At 36.3% G+C, this 16585-nt stretch overlaps 1 protein-coding gene across 1 annotated transcript in view; it reads right to left on the bottom strand.

The window, feature by feature from the left end:
- AGPS (alkylglycerone phosphate synthase) overlaps positions 1–16585 on the bottom strand; it is a 139966-nt gene that overhangs the window by 87508 nt on the left and 35873 nt on the right. Inside the window, exons 6-8 of the mRNA XM_066346540.1 lie at positions 12651–12722; positions 11048–11127; positions 7193–7273 (exon numbers count right to left, since the gene is read on the bottom strand). Of these exons, the coding sequence (XP_066202637.1) occupies positions 7193–7273; positions 11048–11127; positions 12651–12722 (233 nt within the window). The remainder of the gene's footprint in view (positions 1–7192; positions 7274–11047; positions 11128–12650; positions 12723–16585) is intronic.

The following is a 16585-nucleotide window of genomic DNA, read 5'->3' as shown; positions in this document are numbered from 1 at the left end:
GGGGCAGGGTAAGGGTGGATTGGACAGAATTATAAAGAGGCAAGAGGAAACTTCTGAGATTGATGCATGTGTCCATTATCTTGATTGTGGTGATAATTTCATGGCTGTATTCATATATCAAAATTTATCAAGTTGCACATTTTATTTTTTTAATCATTTTTTATTTTTCAATTAACAGTTGACATACAATATTATATTGCTCTCAGGTGTATTAGACATTCTATAACTTACAAGTGATTATCCTGATAAATCTCATATCCACATGACACCATACATAATTATTAGGATATTACTGACTATATTGCCTATGTGTACTTTACATTCCCATGACTATTCTATAATAACCAATCTGCATTTCTTAATCCTTTCACCTTCTCCACCCATCCTCCAACCCCCCCCCCCCCCATTTGGCAACTGTCAAATGTTCTCTGTGGCGATAAGTCTGTTTCTGCTCTGCCTGTTCATTTATATTGTTTTTCAGATTCAACTGTTAATAGAAATATCATGTATTGCCATTTTACTGTTCATATTTATCTTTTTCTTCTTAAAGAAGATCCTTCACCATTTTTCATGTAATACTGATTTGGTGATGATGGACTCATTTAGCTTTTTCTTATCTGGAAAGCTCTTTACATGTCCTTTGATTCTAAATGATGCCTTTGCTGGGTAGAATAATCTTGGTTGTAGGTCCTTGCTTTTCATCACTTTGAATATGCTCATGCCACTCTCTTCTGGCTTGCAAAGTTTCTGTTGAAAACTCAGCTGTCTTTTTTTTTTTTTTTTTCCTGAAGTGAGAAGCGGGGAGGTAGACAGACAGACTCCCATATGCACTCAACCGGAATCCGCCCACCAAGCCCACTAGGGGGCGATGCTCTGCCCATCTAGGGTGCTGCTCTGTTGCAACTGGAACCATTTTAGTACCTGAGGTGGAGGCCATGGAGCCATCCTCAGCGCCCAGGCCAACTTTGCTCCAATGGAGCCTTGGCTGCGGGAGAGGAAGAAAGAGAGAGAAAGCTTTGAGAGGGGGAGGAGTAGAGAAGCAGATGGGTGCTTCTCTTGTGTGCCCTGGCCAGGAATCAAACCCAGGACATTCACATGCCAGGCCGACACTCTACCACTGAGCCAACCGGCCAGGGCCAGCTGACAGTCTTATGGGAGTTTCCTTGCAGGTAAGTAGCTGCTTTTCTCCCGCTGCTTTTAAGATTCTCTCTTTATCTTTAACTTTTTGCATTTTAATTACGACATGTCTTGGTATGAGCTTCTTTAATTCATCTTGTTTGGAACTCTGTTTGCTTCCTGGACTTATATGTCTATTTCCTTCACCAAGTTGGGACAGTTTTCTGTCATTATTTTTTCAAATAGGTGTTCAATTTCTTGTTCTCTCTCTTCTCCTTCCAGTAGCCTCATAATGCATATGTTGGTCTGCTTGAAATTGTCCCAGAGGCTCCTTTGATTATCTTTATTTTTTTGGATTCTTTATTCTTTTTGCTGATTTTTTTTTGCTTCCTTATATTCCAAATTGCTTATTTGATTCTCAGCTTCATCTACTCTACTGCCGATTCCCTATAAATTCTTTTTTTTTCTTTTTGTCAGAGAGAGAGAGAGAGAGAGAGAGAGAGAGAGAGAGAGATAGATAGATAGGGATAGACAGACAGAAAGGGAGAGAATTGAGAAGTATTCATTGCTTTGTTGCAGCTTCTTAGTTGTTCATTGATTGCTTTCTCATATGTGCCTTGACCAGGGGGCTACAGCAGACCGAGCGACCCTTTGCTTAAGCCAGCAACCTTGGGCTCAAGCTGGTGAGCCTTGCTCAAACCAGATAAGCCTGTGCTCAAGCTGGCGACCTTGGAGTTTTAAACCTGGGTCCTCTGCATCCCAGTCCAATGCTCTATCCACTGCAGCACCGCCTGGTCAGGCCCTATAAACTGTTTTTCATTTCAGCGTATTGTTCATTTCTGACTGGTTCTTTTTCATGGTTGTTATGTTCTTTTCCATGCTGTTGAATTCTAAGTTCCCTGAAGTTTTAAGTTCCTTTAGCATCCTTATAACCGTTGTTTTGAACTCGACCCCTGGTAGATTGCTTGCTTCCATGTCACTTAGTTCTTTTTCTGGAGACTTCTCCTGTTCTTTCATTTAGAATGTTTCTTTGTCTAAACCAGGGGTCGGGAACCTTTTTGGCTGAGAGAGCCATGAATGCCACATATTTTAAAATGTAATTCCATGAGAGCCATACGACCCATGTACATTACGCATTATCCAATGAAACTTTGGTGTTGTCCTGGAGGACAGCTGTGATTGGCTCCAGCCACCCGCAACCATGAACATGAGCGGTAGGAAATGAATGGATTGTAATAAATGAGAATGCTTTATATATTTTTTTAACGTTAATATTTTTTTTATTAAAGATTTGTCTGCGAGCCAGATGCAACCATCAAAAGAGCCACATCTGGCTCACAAGCCATAGGTTCCTGACCCCTGGTCTAAACATTCAGGCTACTTCCTTCTGTTTGTTTCTATACATTAGGTAGAGTTGTTACATCTACCAGGTTTGTGTACTAGATATTATGCAAGGTCCAGTGGCATAGCCACTCCAGTCACCCAAGCTGGGTGCTCCACGTGCACCCTTGTGTGGACTGTATGCACTGTCTTGTTGTAATTGAGCCTTAATTACTGTTGGCATCACGGGGAGAGAATGATCCCACCCCAAGGCTGATCAGCTGCAAGGACCAGCTGCGACTATAATAGAGTAGCTTCTGTGCATACTCTTGAGTGTGTCCCTCATGGAGGTGGTAGGACTGTAATCTGGTATGGTCTGAAGCTGTCTACCAGGTATACTGGCTTTGGGGCCTAATGCTAAGGTGCAAGGTCAGCCACTGCCTGGGTGCCATGTCTAGGGAATCCTATCTGGAGCTACAGAGAATCCACAGATAGCTGATACTTGTGCTGGGCTTGGAAGTACCCAGAAGAGGCCACCTGAGAACCAAGGCTGGTTGCTGCTAATGCTGGACCTAGGGCCACTCAGCAAGAGGTATGGGGTACAGAGAGCCCATATACAGCTTGTTTGAAAGATTTTAGGAAAGTAGGAAGCATGAAACAAGAGAGGCCACATATATGGAAATGCTACTGGAAACGGCTTAGGTGAGCCCACAAGTTGGGGGCGGCGGTCTACAGGGAATCACCAGAGCTGGGCAATGTGAGCCAGGCTAATGGAAATTCAGATACAGCACTGGCCTGCTAGCTCTGTGGGGGGCTGGTCTCAAAAAAGAAACAATGGCCTCTGCCAGCACTTTTGTCTGGCAGAAAGCTGCCCTCCAGCTCTAATGCAAATGCCAGACAATTCAGTTCCTCTCCATGCATTCTTAGTTCATTTCAAGCTGCTGCCCCAGTGCTGGATTCAGAGGGAGTGAGTCTGAGTAAGTCCGTGATGGGCCATTTAAGAACAGTTGCCTGGGACTCCAGAAGCCCTCAGCCACACTCACTACTGGTTTTTACAACCAGAAGTTACGGGGACTTCTCTTCCTGGCTCTGGAACCCTGGGCTGGAAGGCTTGGTGTGGGGCTGGGACCCCTTGCTCCTCAGTGGAGACCTCTGCAGCTGAGATAAATCTCCCAATTTTAAATAGCCACATGTGAGTATGGGGCCAGTCTGCTTCATGTCTCTATCCCTCCTACCAGTCTCAATGTGGCTTCTTCCTTAAATCCCTACTTGTAGGACTTCCAGTCAGCTAGATTTCAGGCAGTTCTGAACGATAGTTGTTCTGCAGTTTGGTTATAGTTTTGATGTGGTAGTGGGAAGACTCAAGTACCACATTTACTTATGCTCCTATATTTATGGGAAGTCTCTCAAATTGTAGATTTTAAATAAGTGCAATTTATTGCATGACAATTATACCTCAATGAAACTATTATAAAACAAAACAAAAATAAATGAGTCCAAAGATTTTAGCCCAAGCTGCCCAAAGAACTGAATTTCCATCAAGTGAGAATGAAAAAGCTATAGAAAAAGCCAACTGTGGAGAAAAATAGATATTCAATTTTTAAAATGTTAAGACACTTGGTCTAAAACGTGTACTATATATGCAGGTCACAATATCAACTAGGCAACTGAATATAAAATCTGGAGTTCATGAAAGAAGTGTGAAGTGATGATATAAATCTGGGCATCTCGCAGGTAGAAGGAATATGTATTTAAAGTTAGCTGTGCTTGAATGAAGCAGTGTTCAATAAAAATTAGTGGGAATAATAAAAGTTCTAAGTACTTTATGTTATTAACTTATTTCAACCTAACAAAAAATTTTATGAAGCAGGAATTACTATTATCTTCCTTTTATAGATGAAGAAAGAAACTGAGGCATAGGGAAATGAGTCCCTTAGCGGGGAAAGAAACTCAAGTCATGCCCCCAGGCTGCTAACTAATAAAATGAAGTAGCCAAAAATTTAATAAGCCTAAAGACAAAATCCAAAAGTCCATAATTGACATGTTCATCACCTCCTTTAAATTTTATATATATTAAAATCAATGTAACCTACAAATTAAAAAGATTAAAATCTGTGCTGCCCAACTACTACAGATAGGCCATTTTAAAACTTATAGAAGAAAAAAGCAGGATGGTTTCAGCTGGTTACCTCACTGAAATAGAAAGTGAAGGACACAGAGTTAAACGAGAAAGAACATGAATAGGGAACAAAACAGATGTAGTAACTATATTATATTCTACCAGAGGCAAAAAAGAAAGTTCTATATCTGCATTTAAAGAAATGAACTAGTAGGTAAAATATCAGAAGTTCCTTGTCTATGAAAATGTCATTTAAATTTCAAGGAAACATGTTCCTTGAATTTTTTGTATTTTTGTATTTTTCTGAAGCTGGAAACGGGGAGGCAGTCAGACAGACTCCCGCATGCGCCCAACAGGGATCCACCTGGCACGTCCACGAGGGGGTGATGCTCTGCCCATCTGGGGCGTTGCTCTGTTACAACCACGGCCATTCTAGCGCCTGAGGCAGAGGCCATGGAGCCATCCTCAGCGCCCGGGCCAACTTTGCTCCAATAGAGCCTTGGCTGGGGGAGGGGAAGAGAGAGACAGAGAGGAAGGAGAGGAGGAGGGGTGGAGAAGCAGATGGGCGCCTCTCCTGTGTGCCCTGGCCGGGAATCGAACCCGGGACTCCTGCACGCCAGGCCGACGCTCTACCACTGAGCCAGGGATGTTCCTTGAATTTTAATTCTAACCTTTAAAAATAAAAAGAAAACTTGGGAAGGTTAAAATACTACATCAAATACCATTTAATAAAGGATACAACCTTGTAGAAATAAAAGACCATCCTTTCTTACAAAACAAACAAAAAAATTGCTGTGATGATAATGCCTCATTCAGGCATAACAGAAGGCTAATACAGGACTTTATACAGGTTGGGTTTTTTTTCTTCATTAAATACTATTATTCTGCCCACTGAAGTCCACTATAAGCTATAATAATTAACAAATCTAATTACCTTGACTTATATAAAACCTTGACTTATTGAAGATCTTTAACACTGTCTCAACAAATATGTTCAATTTTATTCCAGTTCTCTGTTCTTACTGCATTAAATAAAAAATAAAAACAGTAAACAGTTTAATAGTTTCTTTTTCAAAGCCTTTCAGCTAGAATTGTTCACTGGCATACCAATTTCATTCAACTCTTTACCAAGAAAGAAGGAAAAAGAGTAAAAATAAGATCAACAATCATATCACATTTCCCTCAATGTCCTGTTAAAAAGCGGAAGGGTTCTCTGTACCCAAAGTTGAACAAAGTGGTAAGAACATTACCAACAAATTGGACCTTGTAATTTCTTTGTACAAAGCTGAGTTACAGCATCTTACCCATGTTTGAAGAGATTGAAAGAACCAATTCATTTTAATAATTACCTGCTTAGAAACCATGAAGGTAACCTGAAGTTTTCAAAAAATTCATCCGGATCATCCAAAAAGTATATAAGGACTTCCAAAATTTCACCTACTATATGAGATGATCAGTTTTCAATGAAATTATAGATTGGAAAGTTCAATAAATAGCTAATATCAACATCTGCTCAGTTGATATAATTTATCATCGACTTCTGAAAATCCTATGTCTGATTTGTTCCATTTTGCTACATTGTTACTACTTTATTTCAGGTCACTATCAGCAATTGCCTGAATTATTGCAGTATCCTCCTAATCTACCCTTAAGTGCTCCATCCATCCACACAGGAGCCAGAACTACACAAGGTCAAAGATAACGTTCAAACCTTTAAAAGGGGCTTTTATAAGGCCCTTTATGATCTCACCTCCTTGTGTTTTCCTGCTTTCATCCTTTACCATTACTACAGGTTCACCCATTCAATATAAAAACACCAAGAATTTGTGCTCTCCCACATACACGTACACATACTACAGACAGCTCAGCCATACTTAGCTATCTGCAGGCCTCCAAAAGCAACAGCTGCCTGTAAAACCTGTGTACATGCTGCTTCTTAACTGGACTGTTCCCACCATCCCCACCTCCTTTCTTGCGAATTCTCACTCTCCCTGAAGTCTCATTTTAAATGCTGCATTTTCTGTGATACATTCCTTGTCCAACTCCTTTCCTCCTAACCCCATCTGATGCATCAGTGCCTCACATTTAGCCTTCACCTAGAAATTCTCATTCTGAATCATAATTATCTATTGACCTAACTTTCTGTCATAATGTAACATAAGCTATCCAAGGGTAAGGGACGGTGACTTATTCATTACTGGGTCCTTAACATCTAGCTCAATGCCTGACCCACAAAAGAAACTGAAAAACTCGTTCAGTGAATATACTGTAAGACAGTGGTCCCCAATCTTTTTTGGGCCACGGACTGGTTTAATATCAGAAAATATTTTCACAAACTGGCCTTTAGGGTGGGACGGATAAATGTATCACGTGACTGAGACAAGCGTCAAGAGTGAGTCTTAGACGGATGTAACAGAGGGAATCTGGTCATTTTTTAAAAATAAAACATCATTCAGACTTAAATATAAAAAAAACGGAAAAATGTAGGTTATTTATTCTTTCTCTGCAAACTGGTACCAAATGGCCCACGGACCAGCGCCGGTCTGTGGCCCAGGGGTTGGGGACCACAGCTGTAAGAGATACTTCAGAGCAGAAACACATACCACTTTAGAAAATCTAATTAAAGAAATAACATACCTGTCTTTCCAACTCTTGTCCTGTTATGCCAGCTTCTACATGAGCTGTCAGATTGTTCTCATCAACCCAGAGGATTCGATTCTGTTGCAAAGGAATATAAAAGTCTCATCTCCATGAACTACTGACATTTCCTGAGGAAATATAACTTCCTAACTCAAAGCAGCAAGTGACAAAAGAGTAATTAAGTAAGTAGGTAGAGTTACCCACACCAGAAGCTCCACTTATCCCTGAATACACAATATAACAGAAATAGTAACATACACAGTATATTACACAGGAGTTCATTTAAAACATAGACTCTGTCTTTATTCAGGTATTAACTTGAATTAAAGTCTACCTCTTATCTCAGGCAAATTATTTAACTGTCTAAGCTTAGTGTTTCCTTATTTGTAAAGTGTGGACAGCAATACCTACCCACAGGGCTGCTTTAAACATTATATGAGACAATACACGTAAAAAGCTTAGCATTCACAGTTCCTATCACTTTGTAAACACTACCTACACTACTGTTAACAATTAGCAACCATATCTAATTTCAGAATATCAGAAGATGGCCACCGTGAGATTAGAAAGAGACCTGCAAAGATATTTGAATACAGTAAATAGCATCCCTACTTTATATTTAAAGCAAAGCAAAACCAGAGACCCAGCTAGAAAACAAAGCACATCCCTGCCTCCTTCTGAAAAGAAGAAACTATCATCTGACTCAACTTACAAAATGTATGCCTGTTAACAAAAATGTTTTTAACATTCTTATTTAACCTAACTTTTATATATATGAATCTTGACGAATTACTTTCTATTATTAAGAACAGACTTTGTTCCCCTTCTATTTGGCTGAGCAATCAGGTAACAAACAGAATCTTCTTCTGCATCCAAGAGAGGTTTTCTTTGCATTTTGGTATGTTCAATTTCATGCCAATAACTAATGCACATAAGTCTAGTTAATAATAAAAAGAAAAGAACACAATGGGTAATATGAAAATAACAATCTCAGGCTTCCTATATTCCAAATTTGAACACATACAAATAACTGCACTGCTTAATTCATAGGGTTATAATAAACATTAAATAAAATGATGTATGTGAATGTACTTATTTATGTTATATAAAACTATCACTATAATTATACTCTCAAAATAAAACAATAGTGATTTCACTATAACTATGGCAAAATCAGGCTTTTGGTCTCATGGCAGCTAAATAAGACAAAGTATAAAACTCTCAAATTAAAGGACATAATTCAGTAATCTGATGGTACCTTATTGTGTAATAATTTACATACATCTTTTCACCATTAGACTGGTTCTTGAAGCAATTACATACTTGTGCTAACTATATACCTTATATTTATTTACCAGGAGTCCTGACATATTTTTGGTAGAACAAAAATAACTACAGATAAAATTTAAAAAACCACCGATGGACACTCACAGAGAAACCTAGAGGATATGTTGGCTACCTTATTACATCCATTACAGACCATCCCATACAACTTAACAATAAAACTAAAGCTCTCAAGGTCAACAGGTCTTAGTATTATTATACATGTCAGAAGAAAATAAGTACAACTAATTTTTGTCATATGTTGTATATATAACCAGAATATGTCATATCTGTGCAAAATCATGCAGATACAGCTTACTGACTTCAATGCAAATCACAAGAATTATGCATCCATTATAATATTTGAGAGAGTCTAATGTTAAAGGTAGTGAATATATAAAGTTTTCTACAAAACCAATGGTTAAAAAACTGGGATTTAAAATTCTGCCACATAATTTTAAGCATCTATTCAATGTAAAGACTTTTACATTTATTATCTCATTTAATCATCCAATAACCTTCTATAGTATTACTATCTCAATTTTACACATTCAGTAACAGATTTAGAAGTAAATCTATACATAGTAAGGTAAAGAGCCAGAAATTAAAACACATTCCAAAGGCTATTCCAGAATAAAATACTTTTAAGTTATCTTCACAGGAAACTGTCTTTTCTTAAACTCTAGGATAAGCACAAAAATTAATGGGTAACTTCATAGTAGAATAGTCAGGCTGTCACTATCTGAACTTGTTGATCAATTTTAGTAACACTAAAAATAGACAACTAGCTATTATTACTTCCCCCTATGTGACATGACATAGAAAAACACATAATTACCTGTGAGATATTCTTGCTAAAAAAAAAAAAAAATTAAAAACTATGCCTGAATCTAACTAGCTTTTATATCTAACTTCAGTTTTAGAAAGACATACAGAGTCTAGGCAGGGGTCTCAAACTCGCGGCCCGCCGAACAATTTTGTGCGGCCCGCAAACTAATCCACGTGGAGTTTGAGACCCCTGGTCTAGAGGAAGAGTTAAATGACACCAAGAAGAATAAACAGGTTAATTCAAAATATGACATAGTCTATATAATCCAGTCAATAGCATCCAGAAAGAATGAAGCTTCAATTAAATGAGGCTTAAATAAACAACCAAAAGCTAACGTGGGCCTTGAATGCATATTTTAGGTGTAAGGTAGCATATAATACCAGAATTTCCTTTAAAAGAAAAAAGAAAAAAAGAAAGATAAAACCAATATTTCAAAATGTTAATAATTACTTAATCTAGTGAATGAGTGTATTGTTCTCTCTACTTGGGTGTTTGAAAGAATTTCAAGTTAAAAATCACAAAAAATTCCTTATTATGAGACACATGTAACCAGGAATATTGTTGACTATACAAAGTTCATAATCAAATTAAAAGTTTACCATATTCCCCATGTATAAGACACACCCTTTTCCGAAAAATTTAGGGTCTAAGAACTGGGTACATCTTATTCAGTGGTTGTAGATGTTTTTACTTGCATTTCCCACTTTTTCGTGCTTGTTGAAGAGTTGTATGACTTTTATGATGAATAAAACTTGAGTTCAATAACTTTATGTAATACATTTCTTTTTCAAATTTTGGGCCCCAAAATTAAGGTGCGTCTTATAAATGGGAATTTCTTATATATGGGGAAATATGGTAACATATAACAATGTCCGACTCTTGAAATACAATGAGCCAAAACTTCAAAACATAATTCTATCATTAAAATTAGTTAGCTCCTCTATTCTTCCACAATAAAAATGCAATAGCATTAATAAAAATTTGGGAAACAATTAAGTTTTGGTGATTCCAATTAACCTTATTATTTGTTTTCTTTTTTTAACAAATCAGGGTTATGTATTGTATCAATGTTTCAATGCATCTTTTTAAATCATCAATTTCACATGCTAATTTGGTAGAATCCATCAAGATACGTGTTTTAGAATAAGAGCGAGCTTAGCTTTTGGAGACCTGGACACAAGGGTAAAATATAATCATAAAATTAATTTAAAACAAAACGGTGAAGGTCCTAGTTGGCTCAGTGTTAGAGCATCGGCCTGGTATGTGGAAGCCCGGGTTCGATTCCCAGTCAGGGCACACAGGAGAGGCGTCCATCTGCTTCTCCACCCTTCCTCCTCTTCTTTCTCTCTGTCTCTCTCTTCCCCTCACACAGCCAAGGCTCCATGGGAGCAAAGTTGGCCCGGGCGCTGAGGATAACTCCATGGCCCCTGCCTCAGGTGCTAGAGTGGCTCCAAATGCAGTGGGACAATGCCCCAGAGGGGTCAAGCATCGCCCCCTTGTGGGCATGCTGGGTGGATCACGGTCGGGCATATGCGGGAGTCTGTCTGTCTGCCACCCCCACCCACCCACCCCCGTTTCTCACTTTAGAAAAATAAACAAAGAAAAAAAAGTCAATATACTCTTTAACAACTAAGGCTGAGCCATAAATATATTTTTTTAAACTAAATGCTTTCTTCAAATACATCTTAATAATCATATACCATCTGTGAAGTGTCCAAAGAAATAATTGTTCTTGTCTCATCTGCAGGACACATCAGGCCATAAGAGACACTAGTTCCTCCTGCCAAAATAAAAAAAATACCTTTATGTTTAAATATTTTATTTTTAGCTATATACAAGGCAAAACCCTAATACAAAGTATACAAATAGGCCTGCTAGAGAATACCCATATTTACCAGTGCCTACAAAATGTAATCTGTAAATGCTAACACACTAAAAGCAACTCACCTTTCTCTTATGCTGTGTGACAAAATGAAGAACTATTATGGAGTTAAAAGCAATGGAATGTGGCTCCATCCCCTGAGCACACTCAAGTGAAGCCCCTAGCAATTTGTGAAACTACAAAAACCATGATTAAAAAAGTTCTAAGCTAATGATTACTATGGAAAGGTAGCTTAAAAACAAAAAAAAACAAAAAATCCTATCCTATTAAACTAGACACCAATACCTCCTTTCTGTCATAATTTTGACATTCATTTATCACTTAAAATAATACCTTACATGCCCATACAAAAGGGCATGAACAAGTTAAAACTGCCCAGATTATATGATATTCAAAAACAAAATTGTGTGTTCTCTGGTGAGAAAGTGATTTTAATGTAAAATAAATAATACATAAAAGTATTTAAATAATGTACTTCTGTCTTCCATTGACATTTGTTGTCAAAGGAAAAATGATTTCTTGAAACCAATACAGAATATGGTGTTTAGTTCTTAACTGTTATCTGTATCAATATATATCAGAATAAACTCTTAATTGGTAGTTCCATCCGTTTTGGACAGAAAACATGTGGCAGTCACCTTAATACAAGGTAAGAATTACAGGGTTGCTGATCTATGAGATTCAGCTTAATTTTATAAGGTGAGACCATTAATTGTCAATTAAAAGCATGCCTATGCTCAATAACCACTATTTTCCTTGCCAGCCATCTAAAATCAGAAAAAGAGTTCATTAAAAGGGGCACTGTAGTGCCTTTGTTGTATGAGTTCAACAGGAAGTATCAGCTGAAGAAGGAATCTGAAGCTCCTGATTTGTTGGGGTCCCATTTCCATTCCATCACTGCCAATTCAGTCCGTGAAGGCAAAATCCCTTGGCTTGTGTAAATTGTTAAAATAATGTTGTTGATGAAAGATCAAATTTGTCTTAAAATACAAACCAATATTAGTTCCTCAATATTAGAAGATAATGATCTGATCATTAATGTCTTTTTTGATCTTTTATGCTACATTGCATTCCTTCACAAAGGTTTATGCTGGGTATATTTAAGCTTTGAAAACTATTCTCTCCTCAAGGATAAAGGTTAGAAAGTAATTACTAAAGCAGAACCATGTTCTTATTGAGGCATTAAAGTCACGGCTTCAACAAGGATCCATAATGGGAAAGAAGCCATGAACTAAGTACATCACATCTTAGAAATACTCAGAACAGAAATGAGGAGCACAGACCAATTTTTCAGAATAACCTTATCATAATCACGAAAATATTTGTTTTCAGTGGGACGGCACAAATATTTAAAATTCAAATATTTTAAATTGAAAGAACAAATTTACATTATATTAAAATTCAAAAGGCACAATACCTACCACCAATTGGTATGATACAAAGGTTATATTTGCACGCTAGATTCACAACCTTAACTACATCATCATGACATGCTGTTGAAAAAAGGGAAAATAAATTAATCACAGAAACATGAATAAAATCTAGGTAACCCTGCAAAATATGGGTGTATAAAGTAAATTTTTCCTTCATTTATTCACTTATTAACACATGAAATAGCTATAGTAAAACAAAATGTCCACTATTTATCCTTTTAATTTTTCATTTTAAAATAATTTCATACTTACACACCACAGTTGCAAAAATGGCACAAAATATTTCCTTCACCAAGTAGCCTCAAATACTAACATCTTACATAACTATAGTTCAATTATTACAACCAAGCAATTTGACATTGATACAATACTATATATTAACTAATCTACAAACCTTATTCAAATTTGGCCAACTGTTCCTCTAATGTCCTCTTTTCCAGACCAGAATCACACCCTGCATTTAGTTGGCATGTCTCCCTAATCTTCTTTATTCTAAGACAGTTTCTCAATCTATTTTTGACTTTCAGGACCTTGACACTTTTGAAGAGCACTGGTCAGTTATTCCACAGACTGTCCCTCTATCTGGGGTGTAAAATTGCTTTTATATGATTAAATTCAGGTTATACATTTTGGCAGGAATTCTGCAAAAGTGACATGCCTTTCTCAGCATGTTACATCTGGACGTGCATGATATAGACAAGTCTCATTTCTGGTAATGAGACTTTCATCATTTGGTATATAGTAGCTGCTAGGTTTCTTCACTCTAAAAATATTATAATTAATATGATATTGTGGGATAATACTTAAACTATATAAATATGTTTCTCATTATACTTTCACCCATTAATTTTTGCATCTATTGATGCTTCTTTATTGTTTTTTAAACAAATTTTAAAATGTTATGTGTAATATACTGCATATGAATTCCTTTTTATTGCACATAACTAAAAGATATCTTTATTTGTGAAAAAGTTATAAATGAGACAAGCCTGACTGGAGAAGACTTTACATACCAAGCAAAAGGAGCTAAGACTCAATCTGACTAGCCATAGGTCAAGGAGGGGAACAGCATGGCAAAAAGAATATCTTAGAAAAATCAATCTTCTTATAGAATTTATAACAGCATGAAGGAGAGACTTGAATTAAGCAAACTATACAAAAACCAAGTATTACTTGTTAAGAACCTGAAAAACAGTAAAAATGCAACAAAAATGAGAAATAGCCATCTACGAATATAAAAATACTGTTCTAAAAAAGCTCTAATTATTATTTCTCAAATTTGCTCAAAACTAGAAATATATGTCACTTGTATCATTCAAGTTTTTAATAAAAACTCATTTTCAAACTTTCAGATTAAACTCATAAACCTTACTGTTTGTGGTAAAATTTCTATTAAATATTAATTATTCATTAACAATTACCAGAATATGCCTGTTAGAAACCTTTAACAAGGCAAAACTATGTCTAGGATTGTTACCTAATCAGAAGCTATCCTTTGACCATGTTATCTGACAGAGCATTCTCTCATCTCACAACTCACACTATTTTGCTGTCTTCTTACTGTCTTATTTTTCCTTATACCACCATTCAATACATTACATATTTATTTAGTTATTTTTCAGTTACTCCACCACCACCCACAATTACATTGTATGGCACCTGAGAACAGGGACTTTTGTTTTGTTAACTGCTTATCCTCAATACCTAGAACAGTACCTAGCAAACATTTTCACAGACCTAAAGTTTTAGTATTTAGATCACTGAAAATAATAAATACTAAATTTAATAAGTGAAGCACTTTTTAAAATATCTTATTGCTAAAAAAGACTTTATTTCTCTAAACATACATACTACAGACAACATATATTGTATGAGTCACTACTTATCCAAACTAAATAAAAAAGAGATATCCATACTGTGTAACAGTCAGAATGGTGACAAATCCTATTTTAAAGAATATTCCAAATCAGAACATTTACATATACTATAAGTTCTTACTCTTTAACAAGCCCTAGACTTCCTATTAAAGCAATATGTAAAAATCAGATTCAGATTACAGCCAGACATCCACAATGACAGATTTATGAGATACATATATGTACTATATATAGCATTAATAAATATTCAAACTGCAAGGTAAGACAGCCCCCTCCTCTCAGTAAACTATCACATCGTTTCACACTGCTATACTATGTCAAACTTGCTTTCATGCAAAGAAAAAGTTGAACTTTATCAGCAATAGGAAATTTACACTGAAGTTAAATAAAGGCCTCGATGAATTAATAACCTGTTAGGAGACAAGCTATGTCCAAGAACTTTTTTTTTTAATTTTTTTAATTTTTTATTTATTCATTTTAGAGAGGAGAGGGAGAGACAGAGAGAGAGAGAGAGAGAGAGAGAGAGGAGAGACAGAGAGAGAGAAGGGGGGAGGAGCTGGAAGCATCAACTCCCATATGTGCCTTGACCAGGCAAGCCCAGGGTTTCGAACCGGCGACCTCAGCATTTCCAGGTTGACACTTTACCCACTGCACCACCACAGGTCAGGCCAAGAACTTTTGATAATGGAAAATTCAACAGAAGTAAAATTATAAACTTGATTCAGGCACCCATATACGTTTCAGATGGATTCATTAGATAAGGAACAAGATGACAAAAGGAGTATTTTCAAAAAATTAACCTTTCAAGAATGTATGGAAACTTGGAGGGAAAAGAAACTTGAGGCATGAGAACCTTTAAGGCTATTGCAAAACTCCAGATATGCACTGATGAGGGCCTGAATTGGAAATTGGGATAGAAAAAGAAAAAAAATGGAAGGGCAAAGTTGTGAAGAAAGAATTTTACAGCATAAAGAAACTTTTTTGCAACAACTAATTCCATGTTTCTAATATCTGAATTTTAAAAAAAATATTTGATTTCTTAAAGCAATATATATATTCCCATTATGGTAATTATTTTTTAATATTTTAATACTGAGATATATAAAGAAAATACCTAAAAGGGGTAGTAGAAAGTTCCACCCAAGATATATCAAAGAATAAATATTATTTTCATTTATTCCAATAAAAAAAAAGGAATGACTCCCAAATTTTGGTAGAGGATAGCTTAGTTATTAAAAAATAAGCAGGTGAAACAAAAGTATTTCTTATATTTTAGTATATCTTTTCTTTTTTTTTAAGAGCTGCTAAATTTCTAAACTAACAGAGACAAAAGATTTATTTCATACTATTCCAAATACACAGAAAGTATCACAAGTATCAGGAAAGTAATTTCATTTCAGCTACATATGCTACTGCAGTGGTCCCCAACCTTTTTTGGGCCACAGATTGGTTTAATGTCAGAAAATATTTTCACAGACCGGCCTTTAGGGTGGGACAGATAAATGTATCACGTGACCGAGACAAGTGTCAAGAGTGAGTCTTAGACGGATGTAACAGAGGGAATCTGGTCATTTTTTAAAAATAAAACATCGTTCAGACTTAAATATAAATAAAACGGAAATAATGTAAGTTATTTATTCTTTCTCTGCGAACCAGTACCAAATGGCCCACGGACTGGTACCGGTCCACCGCCCGGGGGTTGGGGACCACTGTGCTACTGGACTTGCCTGCTATGTATGTCACTTCCCTCTTACCCCCTTATTAAAAGTATGATGTTTCCCTCAGATACTCCCTTCAAAGTAGAAGGATCACATCAAAGAATTAATAGTCCATGAATAAGCCATTTTTCTGAAAAATAAAATACTCTATATACTCCTTTCATAGAGTGTGAAGAGAAAAAAGGATCAAAAGATCAATGCAACTTTTTAAAAAAGGCAATTATAAACAAAAAGAAACAATATATCTGTTCTGCTTTAAATTTTTTGATAGAAGAGATGGGTATAAAAACCATATAAATAAATATAGTGCATCAATGGAGCAAAATAA

This window comes from Saccopteryx leptura, chromosome 7 (assembly GCF_036850995.1).
Source record: "Saccopteryx leptura isolate mSacLep1 chromosome 7, mSacLep1_pri_phased_curated, whole genome shotgun sequence".
Classification (NCBI taxonomy): domain Eukaryota; kingdom Metazoa; phylum Chordata; class Mammalia; order Chiroptera; family Emballonuridae; genus Saccopteryx; species Saccopteryx leptura.
This window is presented reverse-complemented; position numbering and strand designations above follow the sequence as displayed.